This window comes from Amblyraja radiata, chromosome 3, assembly GCF_010909765.2.
Source record: "Amblyraja radiata isolate CabotCenter1 chromosome 3, sAmbRad1.1.pri, whole genome shotgun sequence".
In the NCBI taxonomy this organism is placed as follows: Eukaryota; Metazoa; Chordata; class Chondrichthyes; order Rajiformes; family Rajidae; genus Amblyraja; species Amblyraja radiata.
Window position 1 is genome coordinate 86,094,393 of NC_045958.1, and position 17,431 is coordinate 86,111,823.

The window sequence follows — 17,431 nt, forward strand, 5'->3', positions numbered from 1 at the left end:
CAATGATTTACAATGATTCCCCGGTCTCCGGGGAGGAGGCAGCCGCTCCAGACTTTTCAAGCCTCCCGCGCTACCTACGCTAAAAATCTTCCTTTCGGAAATACGACAAATTCCGAAATCCGAGAAGTGTCTGGTCCCAAGGCTTTCGGATGAAAGGTTGTGCACCATAAGAAATGTGAAGGAAAACAGATTTTGGTTCATTTTCAGAGGGATTTGAATACAGGGTGTCAAGGATCAGGATGCTTCTCAATTAAAATGAAGCAAAGTGCAGTTTGTAAACATTTTTGAAGTTCAAACAACACAAAATTAATAAAGAAAATAATTAGAACCAGATTTATTAGTTTGCCCTGATAAACACTTCGTTTTTTTGGTTAGAAAATTTGGAGAAATTTGGGCCGATTAAAAACTGACAATAAAATGGGGGATGACATGAATATTTTCAAGATTGTACTGGATGAGGATGGTCATTACATTGATGGCAGCAACAATGTGGTCAGCAAGTGCAGAGGTTAGAGGTGACCAGAAGGCAGGTTAGAGGTTCACAACACAAAACCAAAAATAAAGAGGTGCGGATGTTACAGACGATACCACACAAATGAGTTAATCTACCAACAAAGTCTCAGCTTTCTCAATAGGTTTGAAGGTCAGTGGTTCTGCAAACTCGGGTAAAAATGACAGATTTCTGCACTGATGCTCTACTCAGAACTGCTGTAGGTTTTGGGAGCAACAGCAGGAGGAGATTAGCAAGAGATCAGACTGATTGGCTCTAGCCCGAGTGGGAGGAGAGAAGTGAGTCAGTGCCGGGAAAACAGTTGAAAACTGAGGAATTCGGTTTGTAAATTGGTAAATCAGGCAATTTATCAGTCAATTTAAGCAAGACTGCTCTTAGGGAGCGGCAGTGAGGAGCGGCCCTGTGAGTAAAGTGTGAGTCTTTGGCTCGAGAGTCTTAGGAGAGGAGACCACGCAATACGCTTGAGAGGTAGAGACGAAAGAAGGAGATGTCAGGCAAGCTGATTCAGTGCGATGCTTGCAGTATGTGGGACATCAAGGACACCGCTGGTGCCTCTGGCTGCTACAAATGCGAGAAGTGCATCCAGGTAGAGCTCCTGAAGAACCGTGTTGGGGAACTGGAGAAGCAAGTGGAAGACCTCCGGTTCGTCCGAGAAACTGAGTCGTTCCTCGACAAGTCCTACAGTAAGATTGTTACACCTAAGGTACTAGAAGAGAGAAGGTGGGAGACAGTGAGAAAGGGAGGGAAGCATGGAATGCCAACGTCCCTGGGTGTTGTACCTCTTGTGAACAGGTTCACCCACTTAGAAGCTGTCGGGACAGAAGACGTGTTTACACTGAGCGGCGGACTGGCTTGCGATGTGAATAGGGCTGTTGAGCCAAAACCAAAAAGGCCTAAGGCAGGCAACGCCATTGTAGTGGGAGACTCCATTGTGAGAGGTACGGACAGGGGTTTCTGCGGGCAACAGACGGGATGCGAGGATGGTGTGCTGCCTTCCTGGTGCCAGGATCCAGGATGTCACGGACAGAGTGCAGAAAATCCTCAAGGGTGAAGGTGAACATCCGGAAGTGGTAGTGCATGTCGGCACAAACGATGTCGGAAAGAAGGGGATGAATATTCTGCAGCGTGACTTTAGAGAGCTCGGAAAAATGCTGAAAAGCAGGACCTCCAGGGTTGTTATCTCCGGTTTGCTTCCAGTTCCTTGTGCTGGCGAGAGCAGGAACAGGGAGACACGGGACCTGAACGTGTGGCTGAGGAACTGGTGCACGGGGCAGGGATTTAGATTCTTAGATCATTGGGATCTGTTTTGGGGTAAGGGGGAACTGTACAAAAGGGACGGATTGCATCTTAACAGGTGTGGGACCAGCATTCTGGCAGGCAGGTTTGCCACTGCTACACGGGTGGTTTTAAACTGAATAAGGGGGGTGGGGTGTCGAATGGGATAGTGGAGGATGGAGTTAAAGGGAAAGGGTTTCTTAAATGTGTGAGCGTAGAGACAGAGGGGTGTAAAATGAGGGCAATAGGTAGCAAGGTGAAAAGTAAAAGTGGCAGGCCGGCAAATCCAGGGCAAAAATCTAAAAGGGCCACTTTTCAGCATAATAGTATAAGGGGTAAGAGTGTTGTAAAAACAAGCCTGAAGGCTTTGTGTCTCAATGCAAGGAGCATTCGTAATACGGTGGATGAGTTGAATGTGCAGATAGCTATTAATGACTATGATATAGTTGGGATCACGGAGACATGGCTCCAGGGTGACCAAGGCTGGGAGCTGAACATCCAGGGATATTCAATATTCAGGAGGGATAGACAGACAGGGAAAGGAGGTGGGGTAGCGTTGCTGGTTAGAGAGCAGATTAACGCAATAGAAAGGAAGGGCATTAGCTTTGAGGATGTGGAATCGATATGGGTAGAGCTGCGAAACACTAAGGGGCAGAAAATGCTAGTGGGAGTTGTGTACAGGCCACCTAACAGTAGTAGTGGAGTTGGGGATTGCACCAAACAGGAAATTAGAAATGCGTGCAACAAAGGTAAAACAGTTATAATGGGTGACTTCAATCTACATATAGATTGGGTGAATCAAATTGGCAAGGGTGCTGAGGAAGAGGATTTCTTGGAATGTATGCGGGATAGTTTTCTAAACCAACATGTAGAGGAACCAACGAGAGAGCAGGCTATTCTAGACTGGGTATTGAGTAATGAAGAAGGGTTAGTTAGCAGTCTTGTTGTGCGTGGCCCCTTGGGCAAGAGTGACCATAATATGGTTGAGTTCTTCATTAGGATGGAGAGTGACATCGTTAATTCAGAAACAATGGTCCTGAACTTAAAGAAAGGTAACTTTGAGGGTATGAGACGTGAATTGGCCAAGATAGACTGGCGATTGATTCTTAATGGGTTGACGGTGGATATGCAATGGAAGGCATTTAAAGACTGCATGGATGAACTACAACAATTGTTCATCCCAGTTTGGCAAAAAAATAAATCAGGTAAGGTAGTGCATCCGTGGATAACAAGGGAAATTAGGGATAGTATCAAAACAAAAGATGAAGCGTACAAATTAGCCAGAAAAAGCAGCCTACCAGAGGACTGGGAGAAATTCAGAGACCAGCAGAAGAAGACAAAGGGCTTAATTAGGAAAGGGAAAATAGATTATGAAAGCAAACTGGCAGGGAACATAAAAACTGACTGCAAAAGCTTTTATAGATATGTGAAGAGAAAAAGATTACTTAAAACAAATGTAGGTCCCTTGCAGTCAGAAATGGGTGAATTGATCATGGGGAACAAGGACATGGCAGACCAATTGAATAACTACTTTGGTTCTGTCTTCACTAAGGAAGACATAAATAATCTGCCGGAAATAGCAGGGGACCGGGGGTCAAATGAAATGGAGGAACTGAGTGAAATCCAGGTTAGCCGGGAAGTGGTGTTAGGTAAATTGAATGGATTAAAGGCCGATAAATCCCCAGGGCCAGATAGGCTGCATCCCAGAGTACTTAAGGAAGTAGCCCCAGAAATAGTGGATGCATTAGTGATAATTTTTCAAAACTCTTTAGATTCTGGAGTAGTTCCTGAGGATTGGAGGGTAGCTAATGTAACACCACTTTTTAAAAATGGAGGGAGAGAGAAAACGGGGAATTACAGACCAGTTAGTCTAACGTCGGTAGTGGGGAAACTGCTAGAATCAGTTATTAAAGATGGGATAGCAGCACATTTGGAAAGTGGTGAAATCATTGGACAAAGTCAGCATGGATTTATGAAGGGTAAATCATGTCTGACGAATCTTATAGAATTTTTCGAGGATGTAACTAGTAGAGTGGATAAGGGAGAACCAGTGGATGTGTTATATCTGGACTTTCAGAAGGCTTTCGACAAGGTCCCACATAAGAGATTAGTATACAAACTTAAAGCACACGGTATTGGGGGTTCAGTATTGATGTGGATAGAGAACTGGCTGGCAGACAGGATGCAAAGAGTAGGAGTAAACGGGTCCTTTTCACAATGGCAGGCAGTGACTAGTGGGGTACCGCAAGGCTCAGTTCTGGGACCCCAGCTATTTACGATATATATTAATGATTTGGACGAGGGAATTGAATGCAACATCTCCAAGTTTGCGGATGACACGAAGCTGGGGGGCAGTGTTAGCTGTGAGGAGGATGCTAGGAGGCTGCAAGGTGACTTGGATAGGCTGGGTGAGTGGGCAAATGCATGGCAGATGCAGTATAATGTGGATAAATGTGAGGTTATCCACTTTGGTGGTAAAAACAGGAAAGTAGATTATTATCTGAATGGTGGCCGATTAGGAAAGGGGGAGATGCAACGAGACCTGGGTGTCATGGTACACCAGTCATTAAAAGTAGGCATGCAGGTGCAGCAGGCAGTGAAGAAGGCGAATGGTATGTTAGCATTCATAGCAAAAGGATTTGAGTATAGGAGCAGGGAGGTTCTACTGCAGTTGTACAGGGTCTTGGTGAGACCACACCTGGAGTATTGCATACAGTTTTGGTCTCCTAATCTGAGGAAAGACATTCTTGCCATAGAGGGAGTACAGAGAAGGTTCACCAGACTGATTCCTGGGATGTCAGGACTTTCATATGAAGAAAGACTGGATAGACTCGGTTTGTACTCGCTAGAATTTAGAAGATTGAGGGGGGATCGTATAGAAACGTACAAAATTCTTAAGGGGTTGGACAGGCTAGATGCAGGAAGATTGTTCCCGATGTTGGGGAAGTCCGGAACAAGGGGTCACAGTTTAAGGGTAAGGGGGAAATCGTTTAGGACCAAGATGAGGAAAACTTTTTTCACACAGAGAGTGGTGAATCTCTGGAATTCTCTCCCGCAGAAGGTAGTTGAGGCCAGTTCATTGGCTATATTTAAGAGGGAGTTAGATGTGGCCCTTGAGGCTAAAGGGATCAGGGGGTATGGAGAGAAGGCAGGTACAGGATACTGAGTTGGATGATCAGCCATGATCATATTGAATGGCGGTGCAGGCTCGAAGGGCCGAATGGCCTACTCCTGCACCTATTTTCTATGTTTCTATGTTTCTATGCTTGCCTGTATGCTTTGTAACCGAGCACCCTCAGAAGGAACTGGCTCCTCTAAGGAATCCTCCTCATGCATCTTCACTGTCCCATGTTCTAAGCATCAAGGTCCTTGAAATAAAATAAATAGATATGAATTAGTCAAATTAATGTGTTAAGAAATATTCTTAAATTCATGATGTTCAGTCCTCTCATAATTCAGGTATTGATAAAATAAAGTCAATTGTGTCGGAGATCATTTTTAATTCTGTCACCAGCCTTCTCTGAAATCCCATTCCTTCCATCTCTGATGGACAATGATGAAGATGCTTGATTTATTTAAGTATCACAATTCTATGTATTATTGAGACTGATGGGCCACGTGCAGTTTTCTCCCTCCTTATTTTTACTGTACTTATTTCCTACAAGGGGTTAAAAAGTTCAGACCCTTGAGAAGTTAAGTTAATGCAATCATATGATAGACAGAGACCGTTCAGTCAGAGTGGCCATCTGACAAATGCTTTTTATTGCATTGAGACTGGAGTCATTGGTGGCTTTGGGTAGCTATATGAACTGACCAAGTGTGTTATGTGATTAGTGCTGAGATTTAAATGTGTGAAACATGATGTGATGAGACAAGCAGAGCAAGCTGTTTCAGTTCTAGCTTGAGAATCACCAATAATTACATTCCTACTCCTATATGGTTACAATTGGAATCCCCAGAATTAAATCTCTGACTCGTTTTTTTCTTATTTACATGCTGCCTCTCAATAATATCATATTGAAAACATCAAATTACTCCTGTGCAAGAGTAACCACTAGTTCCAGTTTACCACAGCCTCTTAATCTCTGCAAAGTTTGTTAATTTTCACTAAAGTTGCCTGCCGTCGAGCACCAAAAGGATGGTCAGACAGACAGATGGATTAAATTAGGATGGCACAGTGATATGGCTGGTAGACCTGATGCTTGTGATCGCGTGGGTTTCCTCTGGGTGTTCCGGTTTTCTCCGGCATCCTAGACATGCTGGTTTGTTGGTTAATTGGCCTCTGTAAAATTGCACCTAATGTGCAGGGAGTAGGATAACATACAACTAATTTGATGGTCGACGTGAACTCGGTGGGCCAAAAGCCTGTTTCCATGCTGTATTTCTCAACTCTAAACTAAACTCTGATGACCCTGCATCGGAATTGTGAGATGGCAAAAGCAAATGGGTGAGAGAGGGCAATGGGTGGAACAAAATATATGAACCTAAAAGGGTGAAATAATGTGGCAAGGAATAGATAGTTAACCTCCTCAACCTGTGTAATATGCTGGTAATGTTATGAAGTGATGTAGTCTGGTCTTTTGGAACATGTCCAACAGGCCTGAATATACAAATAATAGAAAAAAGAGGGAGATTACAAACAAAAGTGTCCAGTCGCGAAGAGAGCAATTCCTTCGAAATGCGGTCTAGACATAAGCTCAGGGGCGTCCACGCCTTAGCGGTTGCAGCTCATAGACTGTGGAACAGCATCCCTCTTCCCATCAGAACTTACCCCTCCATCGACTCTTTTAAATTGAGACATAAAACTCATCTTTACTCTCAAGCCTTTCTTGATGTCCTCTAGGGAGGACTATGTATGTATTTATGAACTTAATCTATGAACAAATGTTGTATAACGTTAGTACCTCCACCAATGTAAAGCACTTTGGACAACGAGAGTTGTTTTTTTAAATGTGCTATAGAAATAAAAGTGACTTGACTTGACTTGAATGATGTCCAATGATTTAGAATGACTGAACCAATAATGGGCATCCTTTCTTTTCTCCTGGTAATTGGAGATTTTATTAACCTTCCATACATTTTGTCACAGATATCACGTGTTAGTCATTCTCTCCTGCACTACCCCCCATCACAAACCTTGCCTTTTAGTATTTTTGTCCTTCCTTCCTCTTAGTAATTTAGTTTGGTTTAGTTTAAGTGGAGAAAAAAATATTGCTAAACTCAGTTCTGATGAAATATAATTTGTCTGAAATATTGCTTCTCTCTCCACAAATGCTTCCGAATCTACTGACCATTTCAGCATTGTTTTCACCTTTGTGGCTATAATCAGGGATGGGAAGAACTATAATCATGATATAACTATAATCATGACATAACTCTGAAGATCTTTCCTGGTCCGAGAACACTGATGCAATTATTAAGAAAGCACATCAGCGCCTCTACTTCCTGATTCCTTGTGGGGATTACTGAGACATGGCTGCAGGAGGATCGGGCCTGGGAACTTAATATTCAGGGTTATACATCCTATAGAAAGGACAGGCAGGTGGGCAGAGGAGGGAGGGGTAGCTCTGCTGGTGAGGGATGGAATTCAGTCCCTTGCGAGGGAAGACATAGGGACTGACGAGGTAGAGTCACTGTGGATTGAGTTGAGGAATTGTAAAGGCAAGAAGACACTAATAGGTGTTATTTACAGACCCCCAGATAGTAGCCCGGATGTAGCGTGTAAGTTGCAGCAGGAGTTAAAACCGGCATGTAACAAAGGTAATGCCACTGTGGTGATGGGGGATTTCAATATGCAGGTAGACTGGGAAAATCACGTTGGTTCAAGACCCCAAGAAAGAGATTTTGGCGAATGCCTCCGAGATGGATTCTTAGAGCAGCTTGTAATGGAGCCGACCAGAGAAAAGGCAATTCTGGATTTAGTGTTGTCCAATGAACCAGATATGATAAGAGAACTCTAGGTAAAGGAACCGCTTGGAGGTAGTGATCATAATATAATTAGTTTTAATCTGCAATTTGATAAGTAGAACGTTAAATCGGAAGTGGCAGTGATGCAGTTGAACAAAGGGGACTATGAAGGCATGAGAGGGGAGCTGGCTAAAGTAGACTGGAAAGGGATCCTAGCAGGAATGACGGTGGAACAGCAATGGCAGGAATTTCTGGGCATAATCTAGAAGACGCAAGATCATTTCATTCCAAAAAGGAAGAAAGATTCTAAGGGGAGTAGGAGGCAACCGTGGCTGACAAGAGAAGTTAGGGATAGAATAAACCTAAAAGAAAAGATGTATAACACAGCAAAGAGTAGCCGGAAGCCAGAGGATTGGGAAACTTTCATAGGACAACAGAAGGAAACAAAACGGGCAATATGGGCTGAAAAGATGAAGTACGAAGGGAAGCTGGCCAGGAATATAAAGAAGGACAGTAAAAGCTTCTTTAGATATGTTAAGGGAAAAAGAGCAGCAAAGTCAAATGTGGGTCCCTTGAAGGCAGACACGGGTGAAATTATTATGGGCAACAAGGAAATGGCAGAAGAGCTGAAAGGCACTTCAGATCTGTCTTCACTAAGGAAGACACAAACAATCTCCCAGTTGTACTGGAGGACAGAGGATCTAAGGGGGTAGAGGAACTGAAAGAAATTTTCATTAAGTGAGAAATAGTATTGGGTAGGCTAATGGGACTGAAGGATGATAAATCCCCTGGACCTGATGATCTGCATCCCAAGGTCCTCAGGGAGGTGACTCGAGAAATAGTGGATGCATTGGTGATCATTTTCCAATGTTCAATAGATTCAGGATCAGTTCCTGTGGATTGGAGGATAGCTAATGTTATCCCACTTTTCAAGAAAGGAGCAAGAGAGAAAACGAGGAATTACAGGCCAGTTAGCCTGACTTCGGTGGTGGGAAAGATGCTGGAGTCAATTATTAAAGAGGTAATAATGGGGCATTTGGATAGCAGTAAAAGGATTAGTCCAAGTCAACATGGATTTATGAAAGGAAAATCATGCTTGACTAATCTTCTGGAATTTTTTGAGGATGTGACAAGTAAAATGGATGAAGGGGTGCCAGTCGATGTAGTGTATCTAGACTTTCAGAAAGCCTTTGATAAGGTCCCGCACGGGAGACTGGTGACTAAAATGAGAGCACATGGTATTGGGGGTAGGGTGTTGACATCGATAGAAAATTGGTTGGCAGACCGGAAGCAAAGAGTAGGAGTGAACGGGTGCTTTTCAGAATGGCAGGCAGTGGCGAGTTGAGCGCCGCAAGGCTCAGTGTTGCGGCCGCGACTGTTTACCATATATATTTGGATTTGAAGAGGGAAAGTAGGAGCAACACTAGCAAGTTTGCGGATGACACTAAGCTGGGTGGTAGTGTGAACTGTGAAGAGGATGTTAGGAGGTTGCAGGGTGATCTGGACAGGTTGAGTGAGTGGGCAGATGCGTGGCACATGCAGTATAATATAGATAAATGTGAGGTTATCCACTTTGGCGGCAAAAACAAGGGGGCTGATTATTATCTCAATGGGGTTAGGTTTGGTAAGGGGGAGGTACAGCGAGACCTGGGTGTCCTTGTACACCGGTCACTGAAAGTTGGCATGCAGTTCAAGTTCAAGTGAGTTTATTGTCATGTGTCCCTGTATAGGACAATGAAATTCTTGCTTTGCTTCAGCACACAGAACATAGTAGGCATTTACTACAAAACAGATAAGTGTGTCCATATACCATAATATAAATATATACACACATGAATAAATAAACTGATAAAGTGCAAATAACAGAAAATGGGTTATTAATAATCAGAGTTTTGTCCGAGCCAGGTTTATTAGCCTGATGGCTGTGGGGAAGTAGCTATTCCTGAACCTGGTTGTTGCAGTCTTCAGGTTCCTGTACCTTCTATCTGAAGGTAGCAGGGAGATGAGTGTGTGGCCAGGTTGGTGTGGGTCTTTGATGATACTGCCAGCCTTTTTGAGGCAGCGACTGCGATAAATCCCCTTGATGGAAGGAAGGTCAGAGCCGATGATGGACTGGGCAGTGTTTACTACTTTTTGTAGTCTTTTCCTCTCCAGGGCGCTCAAATTGCCGAACCAAGCCACGATGCAACCGGTCAGTATGCTCTCTACTGTGCACCTGTAGAAGTTAGAGAGAGTCTTCCTTGACAAACCGACTCTCCGTAATCTTCTCAGGAAGTAGAGGCGCTGATGAGCTTTCTTGATAATTGCATTAGTGTTCTCGGACCAGGAAAGATCTTCAGAGATGTGCACGCCCAGGAATTTGAAGCTCTTGACCCTTTCAACTATCGACCTGTTGATATAAATGGGGCTGTGGGTCCCCCTCCTACTCCTTCCAAAGTCCACAATCAGTTCCTTGGTTTTGCTGGTGTTGAGGGCCAGGTTTTAGCGCTGGCACCATATGGACAGTTGCTCGATCTCTCTTCTATACTCTGACTCATCCCCATCAGTGATACGTCCCACAACAGTGGTATCGTCAGCGAACTTGATGATGGAGTTCGCACTGTGACTGGCTACGCAGTCATGAGTATAGAGTGAGTACAGCAGGGGGCTGCGCAGGTACAGCAGGCAGTGAAGAAAGCTAATGGAATGTTGGCATTCATAACAAGAGGATTTCAGTATAGGAGTAAAGAGGTTCTTCTGCAGTTGTATAGGGCTCTGGTGAGACCACATCTGGAGTATTGTGTACAGTTTTGGTCTAATTTGAGGAAGGACATCCTTGTGATTGAGGCAGTGCAACGTAGGTTAACGAGATTGATCCCTGGGATGGTGGGACTGTCATATGAGGAAAGATTGAAAAGACTAGGCTTGTATTCACTGGAGTTTAGAAGGATGAGAGGATATCTTATAGAACCATATAAAATGTTCTATAAGATAGAGCTCTAGGGGCTAGTGGAGTCGAGGGATATGGGGAGAAGGCAGGCAGAGGTTATTGATAGGGAACAATCAGCCATGATCACAATGAATGGCGGTGCTGGCACAAAGGGCCGAATGGCCTCTTCCTGCATCTATTTTCTATGTTTCTATGTTTCTAAGATTACGGAGTCGGCTTGTCAAGGAGGGCTCTCTCTAACTTCTACAGGTGCACACTAGAGAGCATGCTGACCGGTTGCATCGTGGCTTGGTTCGGCAATTTGAGCGCCCTGGAGAGGAAAAGACTACAAAAAGTAGTAAACACTGCCCAGTCCATCATCGGCTCTGACCTTCCTTCCATCGAGGGGATCTATCGCAGTCGCTGCCTCAAAAAGGCTGGCAGTTTCATCAAGGACACACACCATCCTGGCCACTCACTCATCTCCCAGCTACCTTCAGGTAGAACGTACAGGAGCATGAAGACTGCAACGACCAGGTTCAGGAATAGCTACTTCCCCACAGCCATCAGGCTATTAATCTTGGCTCAGACAAAACTCTGGACATTAATAGCCCATTATCTGTTTATTTGCACATTATCAGTTTATTTATTCATGTGTGTATATATTTATATAATGGTATATGGCCACACTGATCTGTTCTGTAGTCATGCCTACTATGTTCTGTTGTGCTGAAGCAAAGCAAGAATGTCATTGTCCTATCAGGGACACATGACAATAAACTCTCTTGAACCTTGAACCTTGAACCTTGAATCTAACCTAGTGCCCACAGCTACTCCTTTGATCCAGAGTTGAAGTTGTTTTCCGTGAGGGTACCAATAGTCAGGTGAATGAGAATATTGTGAAGGTCAATTAAATGGGCCTCTGTCCAAGGAAGAAGCATAGGGCCCACAGACCCTCTTGATGTGGAATGGATGTGTAGATGGTTTGTACATCATCCCTCAATATTTTCTGATCCTCCAATTAGAGGGTATTGGCTATAAGGAGACGTTGGACAAACTGGGATTGGAGCATTGGAAGCTGAGGGGAAACCTGATAGAAGCATAAAAAATTATGAGAGGCACAGATTGGGTAGACAGTCAGAAACGTCTCCACAGGGTGGACATGTCAAGCATTTGAGGACATAGATTTAAAGTTTGAAAGAGATGTCCAGGCAATGTTTTTACAAAGAGAGTGAAATTTACAAAGAGAGTGAAATTTCGCTTGGGTAGCTTACACCCAGCGGTATGAACATTGACTTCTCTAACTTCATCTAGCCCTTGCTTTCCCTCTCTCTCCATCCTCTCCCCATTCCCAGTTCTCCCACCAGTCTTACTGTCTCCGACTACATTCTATTGTTCAAGAAGGAACTGCAGATGCTGGAAAATCGAAGGTAGACAAAAGTGCTGGAGAAACTCAGCGGGTGAGGCAGCATCTATGGAGCGAAGGAAACAGGCAACGTTTCGGGCCGAAACTGTCTGATGCAGGGTTTCGGCCCGAAACGTCGCCTATTTCCTTCGCTCCATAGATGCTGCCTCATCCGCTGAGTTTCTCCAGCACTTTTGTCTACCTCCGTCCGCTACATTCTATCACTGTCCCGCCCACTCCCCTGACATCAGTCTGAAGAAGGGTCTCGACCCGAAACATCACCCATTCCTTCTTTCCAGAGATACTGCCTGTCCCGCTGAGTTACTCCAGCATTTTGTGTCTATCTTGGGCTGAAAGCATCATCCGCTGAGCATCATCTCCACCCACCCACCCACCCCACCAAGGCCTGGCATCGGGCCACGACAACCTCTGCCTGTGCCACCCCACAGATTGCAAATGCCGCTCGCCTTCCCGACGTGGGACCTTTCGTGTCTATCTCCAGTGTGAACCAGCGTCTGCAGTTGCTTCCTACGCACTTACCGACGATGGGCTTCAGCGGCCGCGACTTGCTCCGGCTCCGCCGTTTCCCCGCTCCGATTTGTTTTCCGTCTCCAGGCAACAGCGCGGCGCCGACACCAGGCCGACGTGCGCGTCGCCGTCACCGGGTCAACGCGCGCGGCACCGTCATCTGTCGTCGTGCGCGTCGCCGTCATCTGTCATCCTGCGCGTCGCCGACATCGGGGTAACGTGTGCGTCGCCGTCATCTGTCATCCTGCGCGTCGCCGACGACAGGCCAACGTGCGCGTCGCCGACATCGGGGTAACGCCCCGGAGTCTCAGCACGAGTTTCAGAGGCGGGACCATGGCCACGGTGGGGCGGTGAATATAATGAACAGCAGGTGCTGATTTACAAAATATAATATAGACCGTTGTGGTTGAACATCGACACAAAACGCTGGAGTAACTCAGCGGGTCGGGCAGCATCTCTGCAGAAAAGAAAGACGTGAGGTTGCGGGTCGAGGCCCTTCTTCAGACTGAGTCAGGGAGAAGGGAAACGAGAGATACATGATACGGTGATTTCGAGAGTCAGGTCACTTTCACTTTTATTTATATAGCACATTTAAAAAACAACTCTCGTTGGCCAAAGTGCTTTACATTGGTGGAGGAATTTATAGATCCTCCTTTCCCTGGGTCAACACTCATTCCTTAATCAACATCAGATACTTTTAAGGCAGAGATTGATAGATTCTTGTTTAATGTGGGTGTCAGGGGTTATGGGGGGAAGGCAGGAGAATTGTGTTAGGAGGGTGAGATAGATCAGCCATGATTGAATGGTGGAGTAGACTTGATGGGCCGAATAGCCTAAATCTGCTCCTTTCACTTATGAGCTTCTTATCTTCATTGGAATCGTAATGGAAATTGTCAGAAATACACAATTTGGAATGATTCTGATACGCTGTTGGGGAGAGTAGAGGGATAAATGTCAGATCATGTATCTTGCAACTATCAGAACAGATCTGATGTGCCCATTACCAGGTATTCATGATAGATTATAGTCAGACTCAGCAGAGCATGGGCCTTGGGGGTTTCTGCACTGTGCTGATGGAATCCAGTAGTCAGCTTTACATCGTTTTGGGGAAATCAGCTATATGGGGCATGGTGACTGAAGTTTCCATTTGATTTAATTGTTAGTGTATATATAGAAAATAGGTGCAGGAGTAGGCCATTCGGCCCTTCGAGCCAGCACCGCCATTCAATGTGATCATGGCTGATCATCCCCAATCAGTACCCCATTCTCCCCATATCCCCTGACACCGCTATCTTTAAGAGCCCTATCTAGCTCTCTCTTGAAAGTATCCAGAGAACCGGCCTCCACTGCCCCCCTGAGACCGAGAATTCTACAGACTCACAACGCTCTGTGAGAAAAAGTGTTTCCTCGTCTCCTTTCTAAATGGCTTACCCCTTATTCTTAAACTGTGGCCCCTGGTTCTGGACTCCCCAAACATCGGGAACATGCTTCCTGACTCTAGCGTGACCAAACCCTTAACAATCCTATATGTCTCAATGAGATCCGCTCTCATCCTTCTAAACTACAGAGTACAATCCCAGCTGCTCCATTCTCTCAGCATGATAGTCCTGCCATACCGGGAATTAACCTTGTAAACCTACGCTGCTCTCCCTCAATAGCAAGAATGTCCTTCCTCAAATTAGGGGACCAAAACTGCACACAATACTCCAGGTCTCACTAGGGCCCTGTACAACTGCAGAAGGACCTCTTTGCTCCTATACTCGACTCCTCCTGTTATAAAGGCCGACATGTCATTCGCTTTCTTCATGACCTGCATGCTTACTTTCATAGACTGATGAACAAGGACCCCCAGATCCCGTTGTACGTCCCCATTTCCCAACTTGACGCCATTTAGATAGTAATTGCCTTCCTGTTTTTTATACCGAAGTGGATAACCTCACATTTATCCACATTAAACTTCATCTGCCATGCATCTGCCCACTCCCCCAACCTGTCCAAGTCACCCTGAATTCTCATAGCATCCTCCTCACAGTTCATACTGCCACCCAGCTTTGTGTCAGCTGCTAATTTGCTAATGTTACTTTGAATCCTTTCATCCAAATCATTGATGTATATTGTAAATAGCTGCGGTCCCAGCACCGAGCCTTGCGGTACCCCACTAGTCACTGCCTGCCATTCTGAAAGGGACTCGTTAATCCCTACTCTTTGTTTCCTGTCTGCCAACCAATTTTCTATCCATGTCAGCACTCTACCCCCAATACCATGTGCCCTAATTTTGCGAACTAATCTCCTATGTGGGACCTTGTCAAATGCTTTCTGAAAGTCCAGGTGCACTACATCCACTGGCTCTCCCTTGTACATTTTCCTAGTTACATCCTCAAAAAATTCCAGAAGATTAGTCAAGCATGATTTCCCCTTCGTAAATCCATGCTGACTCGGACCGACCCTGTTACTGCTATCCAAATGTGCGGCTATTTCATCTTTTATAATTGACTCCAGCATCTTCTTCACCACCGATGTCAGGCTAACTGGTCTATAATTCCCTGTTTTCTCTCTGCCGCCTTTGTTAAAAAGTGGGATAACATTAGCTACCCTCCAATCCACAGGAACTGATCCTGAGTCTAAAGAACATTGGAAAATTATCACCAATGCATCCACGATTTCTAGAGCCACTTCCTTAAGTACCCTTAAGCTATGGTGTTTTTAATTTAGAAAGTACAAAATACAGCCATATTCACAATATCATTAGTAACAACCCTGTATAAAATATATATGCCATGCAGTTAATCTGTCCTTTAAATTTCCTTTATTTTGAAAAGCCTTCAGGATTTATGTTATGCTTCATTCTGTCAACTTGTTTTGTTCAATCTGTCTTTCTCTTCCCAACATCTTTCTCTGCACATTTGCGCAAAATGGCATTTTGTTATTGTGTAATGTATTTTAATCTTTTATCAGTGGTCTTCACTTTCGTTCCTGTTTTATAACAGAGTCCACACTTCAAAAATATTGTTAGCTGTTATGTGCTTTGGGACTTCCTGAGCTTGTGAAAGACACAAGCATTCTTTCTTTAACTCTTTGCATATGTCTTTTTGGAAGAGAATACAAAAGAAAAAGATGGCATTTTAAAGAACTTCCGCATTAATTTGAACAGTTAAATCATTACTATGAGACTGAAAGATCAACCTCACAAAGCATATCTTCTGAAACAAAGTAGTCTGCTATTTTTGTTTGAAATATTAACGTGTACATTTAACCAGAAAGGAAACAATATATCATCACACTGAGATCAATTTCACAAAGAACACTTTTGAAACAAAGTAGTATGTGCTATTTTTTATTTGAAATATTAAAATATTAACTTGTGGGCTTCTTATCAGAAAGCCAACAAAAAGGAAAATGTGAATTCGTGTTTAAAGCTGTATTTTTTTAAAATTTTACGGCAGGGATGTATACGCCTTTATTGTGTTTAATTCAGATCAAGTAAATGCCAAATTTTGTAACTGCAATGTAGTTTGCTAGAAAATGTCTATTTTGTCAATCTGACATCCTGTTCCTTTGGTTTTCTATGTGGCAATGTTGTTGACCTTGGCGAAATTATCTCTGTGATTAAATAAATAATACACTTGTTGAATCCAATTTCGGATGATAAGCATTCTTCCAATTTTTGGGATTGTTGTTGTTAGCAGTGAATCTTTTTTGATTTATACTTTCTCCAGTCCAATCTTTTGTTCCTTTACATTTTAAAACTATTGCTTTTACCTTTCACCATCATTTCAACCATTACATTTCATTAAATCGATTTCAGTCACTCATAACTAAATAGTCACCAGGTGAATTGTACAGGCATTTCTACCCTGCCTCATTATAGAATTGTCAGGAATAAGAGTAGAATGAGGCTATTCGGCCCATCGTCTATTCTGCCATTCAATCATGGCTGATCTATCTCTCCCTCCTAACCCCTTTCTCCTGCCTTCTGACACTTTCAAGATTCAAGATTCAAGATACATTTAATTGTCACATGTGCCAGATGGCACAGTGAAATGAAATTCCCATACAGCCATACAATAAAAATAAAGCTTATAACCGCTGACACTTGTACTAATCAAGAATTGGCATAATGTGCAGTCTTAAAACTGCAGCCTTTAACTCTCAGAAGCACATTCTTCTTTGTTCTTTATTCCCACTCATGTTCCCAACTTAAAATCTATTACATGTCTTTTTCCAGTTCCAATGAAAGATCTTTGTCGAAACCTACATTCAACCACAGATGCTGTCTGACCAGCTGATTATTTATCAGTACTTTTAATTTGCGCATCATTCAAGTCATTGCCCGTTCAAGGCCATTAAGGTTCCATGGAGTAAATTTTCATAATCACAGTATTGGAGAAAACATAACAAAAAGAATCACTGATCTATTGACATCCATTTGATTGGCATTCCAATGAAGTTTTCTTTAATGGTGCCAGAGAGTGGTGACATTTTAGGTTACTCTTAAAACAGCTTTATATAATCATTTTGTCTTTAGTATCAATCCATTCCAATACTGAGAAAGTAATTAGATCAGCGCTGAAAGTCTCCTGTCATTCATTACTAAATTGAAGTACTCTTGTAATTACAGATTTTTTTTAGACCCGTGATACGGGGACAGCTGTGAATACAAACCAATCATTAAGGAATGGTAATGGAGGGGGTTCCAGGTACAGCTGAAATAATGGTGAATTTTCCCCTCTGCCTTCCACCCCATATCCCCAGATTATTTCTTCAATTACTTGAGAATAAATTTGAAGAGTTGAAGGCAAGGCTGCTGCTTCAAAAGAAGAACTGGGATTGCTGCATTTCACAGAAACATGGCTCACCCATGACACACTTAACCCTGCCATACAACCCGATGATTTAT

At 43.7% G+C, this 17,431-nt stretch overlaps 1 protein-coding gene and 1 long non-coding RNA gene across 2 annotated transcripts in view; one reads left to right on the forward strand and one right to left on the reverse strand.

Moving 5' to 3' along the window:
- dnah6 (dynein axonemal heavy chain 6) overlaps positions 1 to 12,656 on the reverse strand; it is a 288,021-nt gene extending 275,365 nt beyond the window's left edge. The window contains exons 1-2 of the mRNA XM_033018232.1: positions 12,547 to 12,656; positions 5,057 to 5,154 (exon numbers count right to left, since the gene is read on the reverse strand). Of these exons, the coding sequence (XP_032874123.1) occupies positions 5,057 to 5,122 (66 nt within the window). The 5' untranslated portion in view covers positions 5,123 to 5,154; positions 12,547 to 12,656. The remainder of the gene's footprint in view (positions 1 to 5,056; positions 5,155 to 12,546) is intronic.
- Positions 12,657 to 12,804: 148 nt separating this feature from the next.
- Positions 12,805 to 16,170, forward strand: LOC116970691. Its single transcript, XR_004411268.1, has 2 exons — positions 12,805 to 13,008; positions 15,631 to 16,170. It is a non-coding gene; the product is annotated as an uncharacterized LOC116970691 (long non-coding RNA).
- Positions 16,171 to 17,431: the final 1,261 nt, after the last annotated feature.